Genomic DNA, 10,457 nt, shown 5'->3' with positions numbered 1-10,457 from the left:
TGATCCAGTCGATGTATAGCCAGCTCCACTAACAATGGAGCCCTGAACTCGATCTGTCCCGGACCTGAAAATACCCTGATTCCACAAAACTATCCTATTGTCACCATCTCCACCTTTGTCCAGGGCCTTTCTACCCCCCCTGATGATATCCACTGCACCCATCCCACTGTAACATCAGACACATTGTCATTTACCAAGTAAATACTGAGAGCAGTTGCCATAGTGACACTAGAGATGATTTCTACAATAATATATATGCAATATCAAGTAATTTTGGTCTTAACGCAATTCCTTTGCTTCAGAGTATCAGTTCTACCATTGAAATTCACTGACATTTCCCTCAGTTTAGGTGAGGATGTCTATTCTGTGGAGTACATAAAAAAAATGACATTGCACAGAACATATCGACAATATTATTTTAATACTTGCTGTACAATTCATTTGTGCAAAAGTGTTCAACCTTCCCAACAGATCTCTTGGCTGTCGACTGCAGCAGCTCTTCAGCATTAAATCCTACACAGAAATGCACCGCCACCACAATTAAATGTGGTTTGCAGTGCCAATCACATTACCATTCCCCCGATAAAGTAACTCAAAGTAGGACAAAACAAAAAAGTTGTCAACATAATCTGACTCCACTAGCATAATAAACACATAGCCGCTGCCCGTCCAGCCACAACAGAAGGTCCAGATACAATGCTGCATTCATGTCATGTGGGAAAACCGGTAGATACAAACTTCCTACTGCTCACCTCAGCTTTCAGATTGTAAAGACTACTTGGGAACTAAAACAGGAACTCAAATGCATCATATAAAGTACATGTGTGTTCAATGGTATTCAGGTTTTTCCTTGTTGATGACATCAATACTCAGGAAATCACCAAAAACCCAAGTTCATTACCACACTAGAGAGCAGTATGTTTTCACCTATCTACTCTTTCCCATGTGACGCGAGTGCAGCATCAGCACCCAGGTTCGGAGGGCCTTGTTGAGGCTAGTCGGTCTTCATCTCCTCCTCTTCGTCAGCAGACCGGTAGTGGCAATACTCTGGCTTCAGCTCCCAGGTGCTCTTGTGGGCTCCCCGGGTGTTGTACACCCCTATTTCCCTCATGATCTCCTTCAGGTAGGTCTGGAGCGAGAGGAGGGAGAAGTAAATACAGGGAGTCTCAAAAACAAATTTAAAAAGCACCCTGTTTTGCTGTTCTCCCATATGTACAGGGTGTCCAAAAAGTCTGGAATCATACGAATACGTTTTTCTTGTTGGACACACTAGCTGTCGGGATAGATGAGTGGTTTAACTAGAAAGGCCAATGGAGAAAGGAGCAACAAACCCTCAACTGAAGGGGGTGAATACCGTATAGTTAGAATTACTATTCCAATGCATGATTTTCAAAAATTAACAACACTGTAGAAAGTTGGTCTGAGAAAAGGCAGGGAGGAACATTTTGAAAGCCGAGACATTTTCATTCTACAATTCAAAAACAGCCACCAGGTGCCGGGGTCTCTGCTCTCCGAACGGAGCCATGAGGTTCAGTCCAAGTCGTGGCGAGCAGTTTTCATACTCGTTTAGTTTCCCTGAGATGCCACACCCTGCTTTATTATGGCACACCCAGACAGCTTTTTTCCCCCCCATATTTTCTCTGTGTCTTTCCTTTCTGTACAGCGGTCGTGCAAAATTTAGAACTTGAACCGCAGCATTGGAAGGCGTTCTGGAAACGACACAGCAGAGCATTCAACAGGCGTGTGTGGAAGCTGCTCCTGCTCTCCACTGGCCACTAGAGGTCTCTGTTGAGCCAGTATTGGGGCTTGCCACCGTACCTGCTGAATAGCAACAGGGCGCTGTGTTGGGGAGACTTTCGACAACGGGCATTTCGGTTACTTCAGTTCAGTTTTTTTTGAGCGATCGCCAAGTGCTTCGGGAGAGAGATGATGCAGCGGAGTGTATTGCGGCGTTTAACTCCTACTCAGCCAAACGGTTATGCAATCAGATGCAATCAGAGGGAGAGGAGGACCTCGAGGTCTCATCAGCACCTACACACTGCTGTTCTCTGCTAGTTGGAACGGATCCACTGCACTGAATCGATCCATCCCCTTTGTGTGTGTGTGTGTGTGTGTGTGTGTGTGTGTGTGTGTGTGTGTGTAAGCGTGCGTGTGGTGCACCCAAATTTGAGCCACAAAAGATGAGAGTGTGAGCCGGAATGTCATGCTGTGGGCGATTTGTTCAAATTTAACAATGCAAGGTGGATAGTGGGCAGGTATATTGTTTTGTTTTTTTGTTCCCCTGTGTGTGTGTGTGTGTGTGTGCGTGTGTGTGTGCGTGTGTGTGTGTGTTCCTGCTCACCACAGGTTGTTTGGTGATGTCCACCAAGTCCTTGATGTTGTAATACTGGTGTCTCTCGAAGGCAGAGAACAGCATGTCCAACACGACCTGCCGCTCAGCCCGCACCATCTTCCCCTCCTGCTTCTTCTTCTTCTCATACTCCACCTGCATGTGCACACCGGGGTTAGACCACCTCTGTTCGGTTCTGGGTTTCAGTGGAGAGTTTTAGTGTCCCATGATGGTCTAAATGCTGCTTCGGAGGCTTTTCCACCCTGACAAGACCTTCAACTTTACCATCAAAAACCTATATCAGTCAAACTAGTGCACAGAGCTCAATACACCAACAGACTTCTATTCCAAAACACAATACATGCATTAAAAAAACACCTGTACCTGAAATTCATCAATCAATATTGCCAAAATATTGACAATTTTGTCTGTAAAAGTGTGTTTGTCTTGCCAAACAACTTAAAACTGTGCTAGAATTGGTACTGTACTATCCATCACTGTAACAGTAAATATTACTTTTCCTCAAATGGGGGACATCACATTTTGGAATTAAACTAGTTGCACACAAGGCCATGCCAAGCTCTCAGTGACAGCCATGCACACACACATCCACCCACCCACACACACACACACACACACAGACAGCCTTCCCGTTATGAGATCTTACATTGACGACGTGGTTGGCTACAGGTTTAAAGATGGTAGTGACGGCTTTCTCCAGCTGCTGTGACAGACGCTGAGGCCTGGTGGACTCCTCGATCTGCAGTCTGACACACACACACACACACACACACACACACAGAGTTTAAATACAATCTATTCTCTAAAGTTTCTTGTGCATTGTCTGATCTAACTTCACCGCCGCAGACAGACGGTTTTGTTGGCATGCAAGCAGCTGTCAGCACACCAAGGTCAAACTAAACTAACAAGGAACGGCAGCTGCTTTGTTCAAAGCTATTCCACTTTTTATTTACTCTTTGTTGGTTTCATCTCATCTTTATTCGACTAGGCAGATCAAATTTGAACAAATTCCTAGTTAGAATGATGACCTCGCTACACTGGGAAGGTTACAGGCCTTGGAATGACTATTAAACAAGAGGCACTTGAGCTGCCTACTGTCCCACTATAATCACCATGATATATTAAACATAACCAGTTATGCTAATGAGGCCATCAATGAAGCTCAGCAATACATTAATCAAGAAAATCAGTTTTTCCTCATTAATATGCAAATTTATACAAAATTATATCAGATCATCTACTCTATAGTGGGGGAACCTGTGGTGTAAATATGAAGTTTCTATCATGTATTGCTTTTGACTGAAGAATGTGTCACAAACACACAGACACGCACAGACGTCACCATGACGACATAATGTTACGCATACCAGGTGCCATGGTGGAGGGATGTAAAAATGGAAGATGACAAAACGTGAAAAGTGAAAAGAGAAGGCTCGCATTGTGAATTCTGAGATGAAACCGGATTGGACAGGTGTTGAGTATGTATTCTTCTACACAAATATTACCATCCAGTCATGTCTAAAGAGAATCTGAGCACAGAAACCTGAAAAGACTAGAGTGCTGAACCATTCCACTTCATCCAGCACCAGAAAACTATTTAGGAGGGATTACTGCTTTTACATGACAGTCTGCACAGAGGTGTGTGCCTGTAATGTCAATGACTGCTGACAGTTGGTACAGAAATGGTGCATGTACAATGCAAACTGTCTTGTGTGTTTGCCTGGGGTTGTATCGTAGCATTTCATCTGCCACAGAGCGCACATTGGATGCAGTTGCTATAGCGATACCATCCTTCAACTCTGGCTGCTATCATGGATTCAAATGGAGAGGAGACAGTGTCAGAAACCAGTTACAAGGCAGAGTGCATATAAGTGTTTAGTGTATACCGCAGACTGTAAAAAAAAAGGAGACACTTCATTGTAAATGTGTATATACACATTTACAGTGAAGCTACAGCGGAATTAATTCAGCACATTAGTATAGATTTTGTCACTAATTATGTACAAAACTAAGATAAAAGTAGGGCTGAACAATTAATCGAAATTTGATCAAAATTGTAATATGGCCTACTGCAATTTTCAATTGGTGCAATATTTGTTAAATGCTAAATGTGTGTCAAAATACCATTTTAAATCAAATATTGTGGTGCTGCAGAGATGTCCTGGCCTACACATCATATTCTACAGACTTAAGAAAACATCTTTGTTTGGTACAGATCCCCACAAAAATCACACCATAATCATTTTAATACGTTTTTCAATGAAAATGAGAATAATGATGTAAAAATTATCATTCCCTCTAATATCGCAAATCATATCACAATTGCAATATCAGTCAAAATAATCGCAATTAGATATTTTTTCAAAATCGTTCAGCCCTAGATAAAAGCAAATTTAACAGAGAGAATGAGAACATCTTGACTGTTTCTCTGGTGGACGTTAGCATCGCTGCTATAGAGGAAGCTGCTTTGTGTATTTGGTATTTCCACTCATTTGGCAGCTCGTCATTTATTAATCACTCCTAAACATTTATGAATCATTCATCAGTAGTCAGTCAGCCCCTTTACTGTAGTGGAAATGTCTACTGTGGTGGCACTTGCCCCTCCAGCTACAGAATACCAGCACACTTTGCACACCCAGTATGTACGCTGCAATCCTGCACGTTGCCTTTTCTCATACTCATACATTTCTCATACATAATCATTGCTGTCGGGTGAAAACCCTCTATCTCCACAATACCAGCTTGGCAGGAACTAAGAAAAAGAGCCTTGTTTTAAGCTTGAAAGAGTTTCATAAGCCTGGATCAACCCAAAGAAGACCATGTAATCCTTCAATTGAAGTTAAAACATGAAAATCACCAAAACTGCAGATAGAAGGTTTTCACATGACAACAGTGATACACACACACACACACACACACACACACACACACACAAGTTAGTAGGTTCTGTTTCTGACACCACTGCTGCTACTTATGCTACCAATGCTGGAATCCAGGCATTCCACATTTCATTCATATTTTCACTCATACATGTGTTGGAATTGTGAGTTGAGTTTGTTTATACATCCCCCATGTGCTCTATTCTTATTCATATCCTCTCTTTTGCTGAATCCTGTTACTGCAACCCAACTTCCCCATAGGGATCATTAAAGCTTCATCTCATCTCATCTAAAGTAGCTCAAAGGCCTGTCTAGTGCACTCAGCCACTCCAAACTGCTGCCTTTCCAAGCTGAACCACTGGAAAGTTCACTCACTTCTTCAGCTTCATGTAGTTGTCATTGACAGCCGGTCTGCATTCAGCTCTCTGCACCACCATCCCCTCCAGGCTGATCTCATCTGAAACAAAGACCATGATTCTCACACACACACACACACACACAGATAGATATGCATACACACAGAGAGAGGAATACACATGCACATACAGTATACATTATAGACCATGGCATACACACGTACACTCTTCTGAAACAATGTCAAACTTTTCATGGTGGTGTAAAATTCAATCTACATTTGAATGCAAAGAGGAGGACAAATAGGGCTGTTATTTAATCCTCTTCAGATTCGTTCTGTTCAGCTCTAAAAATTCATATGGTCCTGAATATCAGATCAGAAAAAAACAGATTGACCAAGTCAGTACAGATAACGGCAGAAATAAACTCCACAAGCCATTCATAACCTGCCACTCCTCTCAACCCAGCAGCTTGACGTTTTCACACATTTCTGATTCACCTTGTATGGAGCCATTTCTTTTGTTCTATATTTTTTTCATATTGTGCTCTAGTTGTTTATTGATGTTGTTTGGTAAATTTCAACTGTCCAACCCACAACATTTTTTTCTGAACCATTTCTATGCCTCTTCTCTTCATCCCCGATAGTCAGTGTGAATTGCATTCATTGCCTTTTTGTCCAGGAAACAGTGGAGTCCATTTGGTGAGTGTTGGCGTTTTGTTGGTGACAGCTTGGTTTCATTCTGCATTGTTGGATGATCTGGCTGGGTTTGTATCTGGCCACATAAAATAACATGTCTGAGAACCAAGAAGTCACTCCATCTCGCAGCTATCAATTATCAAAAACATTATCTGAAAGCACTGAGAGAGAAGCTCACAGGGCAAACAGACACGGAGAGAGAGCAGATCTCCGTCCGAGCCCTTGAGGAGCTGGAGAAGTCAACAAATGGGTGACAACATTGATAATGATGGACTGACATAGCCCAGATTGCCAGTGGAAGTGGGAGAGAGGCTTTTCTAATTTCCCAAAAGACAACAGTTGAGAATTCTCAGGTATGTAATCCTGCACAGAGCAGGTAAGCAATGAAAATGAGATAGGGGCAAGAACAGTAAATCCTCTATGTATTTTACCAGAACACTTGTCTGTCCAGACGGGGTGCAAACATTAGAAAGGTGCATCACTAACTCCCTGTGTGAGTTGTGTGTTTGAGTGAGTAAAATCAAAGATGTAAAAAATAAATACATAAATAAATGAATAAAAAGTAGTAAAACCACACACACGAACACAAAGTCGAATAGAAAAAACACTTTGAAGCAGGTTATAGATCTCACTGATGTCCATCTTTGCCTTTTCCACAAATGGATGCAATTATGTGCAATTATTGGCTGATGAGTGCCAGAGCACTTGCCAGCAACTCGACTAAAACACCCACGCACAAAAAATGTGCGCAAACATATGCACGCGCGCACACGCACATACACACACACTCAAACACTTACAGTCCTACCCTATCATCCTCGCCATGCAGTAGCTATAGGCTACGGTCAACCAGGCTCGCGGCCACGAGGGAGCAAGGACCGCCTTCCTCCTGCCACTCAAGGCTTCATATTTCCTCTCTCCGGGATCCACAGGGATCGGCCTATGTATGAGAGAAATGCCCTGCTGCACATGGAGAGAGGCAGAGAGAGAGGCAGGAGGCCAGGATGGAATGTGCACTGACCATAGAGAGTGAAGCTCCAGGCTTCTGTGCGGAGGAGGAAAAGTTCAAAGATTGAAAGAGATTTAACATCACTTTATTGCAAAAAAAAAAAAAAAATCCTATTCCTACATTATCCTATTCTCTTAGGGCATCATTATTTACGAAAATGAAGAACCGGCTCCAAAAGACATAAAACCAATTCCCCAATCTGTTCTCCAATATGCCATCAAGAGGAAAAAAACTAAAGATATTCCACGGACAACGAATTGGAGGTTGATTGAAGAGTCAAGCCGTATCTGTTCAAGCCAAATATTTGTTCACGACAGATGAGCTTTATTCCAATGCAGTGCTGTTAAGTCAAAAAGAGACAATCCACCCATATCCCCATTGGACAGCACCCAGGGTGACTTTATGGCAATATGGGCATACTTCTCCTCTAACGACACAATTCTGTTTCATTTTTATCCTTTCATGATGTAACATCTCTAGACATAAAATAGACTAGCAGAGTAAGGAAGTAAAGAAGCTGCTCGTAGAGTGCCAGAGATAAATAGAGGGAGAGATCATGGGTATCATCAGGTTTCAGAAAGCCATATGTAAGACTTTCTAATGCTATGGAAAGAAATTAAGACCAATTTAAAAACCAAAAGAAAAAAGTTTATTGCACTACAAACTGTGTTCTGTACAAATCTAAGAGTGGACATGCAGTGCAAAGAAACCTGTCATTCCATGGCAATAAGAATAAGACTAACTGTACCGAAGACATTTTAAGGCTTCGTAAGACTTTAAATTTAGATAAATCTTCAGAATTTCAGTTGATAAAGAGAAAGGGCCAAATGAAGACGATAGAGCAGGAGAGATGCGAGGGTGAGGAGGTCTCTCATCCGCCCCCTCATCCTCCATCTGCTCCGAGGCCCTTTCCTCAAAGCTCTGACCTCCCTAATGTTAAACACAATAAACAGCTCACCGCCCACCCTGCCTCCATCCACCATCACCGCCTCTCGATCGCTCTCCCTCTTCATCTACATTTCAACATATTCCAACGAGCCACCAACACCTCGCTGCATGAGGTAGGATTTGGCTGTAGTTCTTCACTTTCCCCCCTTTACAGTCCTCTTGTTAATTCAATTTCCCACTAACTTACAGTTTTTATTAGTGTCAGGCCTTTCACTCCATTCAATGTCTACAAAAACCTTTTCTATAAACCTCTTTCTATAACCTTCGACCTCTTGCATAAGCCCCTTCTGTTACCGTCCCTCAGACTGTTGATGTGACGCTGGCTCTTCTCATTGTCAGCTCACTCTCCAGCAAGACTTTTATGATTCACTTTTAATGATTTCATTGCTTCTGAAAATGATGATGATACATGAAACGGCCTCATTGCTGAATTTCAAATTAGAGTGTTTTCATTTAAAGCAGCATGTGTCTCATCCAGCCCATAACTGTGGCCACATCGTAGATTTAGTTTTAGCCCTTGGAATAAATATACTGAGGACATTTTTGTCTCTGATTGTCACTATATTGTGCCCCTCCTCATGAGTATGTACCTTAACATGGTGAGGATGTTTGAGTTCTTTTACAATCTCAAAGGCTATGCTGTATGGAGTTTATGCTCCTGACAGGTGCAACCATGGTGGACCGGGGGAGGGGGAGGAGACAGACAAAATGATACTCATCCTTACCCTCCACTTGGAATCCTCTACTATAGAAGAAGTCCAAAGTGCCATAAAAACCATGAAAACCAGCAAAGCGGCAGGCATAGACTCCATCCATGCTGAGATGCTAAAAGCTGACCTTAGTATTCCGTAGTATCTGGGATAGAGAAACCATCCCCAAAAGACTGGACCACAGGCCTGATTGTTCAGATCCCTAAGAAAGGCAACCTCCAGAAATGCAACAGCTGGTACGAAATTACACTCCTTTCCATCACCCAGCAAAGTTTCCTGCAGAGTCCTATTGGACTGAATAGAGACAGCTGTTGATCCCTCACTGCAGCAGCAACAGTCTTTGAACCGTGCCTGGAATGGGATGTACCTCTCTACATGAACTACATCGATTTCAAGAAGGCTTTCAGCAGTGTACATCGTGATATCCTATGGAAGATCTTACTATCTTATGGAGTCCCTCCTAAGATGGTCACATTAATAGGAAAGTTCTCTGAACGTTTCGAGTGAAGAGTCATCCTCCTTGTAAAGTCCGGTCTAAGACAAGGCTGCATTCATTCCCCCATCCTCTTCCTGACTACCATCAACTGGATCATGCACCAAACAACAGCTGACAAACCCAGAGGCATCCAATGGACCCCTTTTTTCCAACTTGAAGATCTAGTTTTTTCTGATGACCTACCTGCCTCATCCTCAACACAACATCTGCATGAGAAGACTGAACGACTTGACAAATACACAAAACAGGCTTCAAGATAAACACCACCAAACCCCACATGGTGTGCATCAATGCCACCTCCTCTGCACCAATCACCATAAATTGTGAACCACTTGAGGTTGTTGAGCACTTTGTGTATGTGGGAAGCCTAATCAGTCAAGATAATGGAGCACAAAAGGATGAAAAAGCAACGACTGGGGAAAGTGTGCAGCGCCATGGGCAACTCTGCGAGGTCTGGTATAGCCTCAGGTCCGAGATATGACTGTACAATAACCTTGTCAAGTCTATCCTACTGTATGGCTCCGAGTGCTGGTGAATTGTCACTAAAGGGGAGATTTACACAATGGCTGCCTCAAGAAGATCTGCCTCATATTCTGGTCAAAACATCATGAAGAACATTGTTCTTATGCTGAGCCAAAGTTGACTGAAAAACAAGATCATGAAAACTGAATAATATGGGACCTTTAGATCTCTATTTCAAGTTGTCAGAAAAGTGTTCACTCTTGCTTCTTTAATGGTCTATTTTTTTCTGGTAAAATTTTGGCTCAGCTTTCCCACTAATGATCTGTCAAATTTCTTCAATAAACTTTCCTCATCAGCCTTATATGCTACAGCTCCCCAAAAAGGAGATCCAAATCTTTCGTTGGTGTATCTCCTTGGATAAATGAAAGCATCCGTTGTCTAAAAAGGGATTGTAGAAGAGCTGAATGAAAGTGGAAGAGCACTAAGCTTATGGTCCATCCAGTTTATTACTGTCCTATAATCCAAAAATTAAAGATGCAAGAGCACAATATG

General features: G+C 42.5%; 1 protein-coding gene across 1 annotated transcript in view; it reads right to left on the bottom strand.

The window, feature by feature from the left end:
* Positions 1–490: 490 nt before the first annotated feature.
* The window catches only part of LOC139653533 (general transcription factor IIF subunit 2-like), a 35,700-nt gene continuing 25,733 nt past the window's right edge, over positions 491–10,457 (bottom strand). The window contains exons 5-8 of the mRNA XM_071530395.1: positions 5,605–5,686; positions 2,997–3,096; positions 2,342–2,485; positions 491–1,129 (exon numbers count right to left, since the gene is read on the bottom strand). Of these exons, the coding sequence (XP_071386496.1) occupies positions 995–1,129; positions 2,342–2,485; positions 2,997–3,096; positions 5,605–5,686 (461 nt within the window). The 3' untranslated portion in view covers positions 491–994. The remainder of the gene's footprint in view (positions 1,130–2,341; positions 2,486–2,996; positions 3,097–5,604; positions 5,687–10,457) is intronic.

Source organism: Centroberyx affinis, unplaced genomic scaffold, assembly GCF_046629955.1.
Source record: "Centroberyx affinis isolate AG114_WGS23_722 - 3 ecotype Tasmania unplaced genomic scaffold, CSIRO-AGI_Caff_v1 ptg001925l_1, whole genome shotgun sequence".
NCBI classification, from domain to species: Eukaryota; Metazoa; Chordata; class Actinopteri; order Beryciformes; family Berycidae; genus Centroberyx; species Centroberyx affinis.
This window is presented reverse-complemented; position numbering and strand designations above follow the sequence as displayed.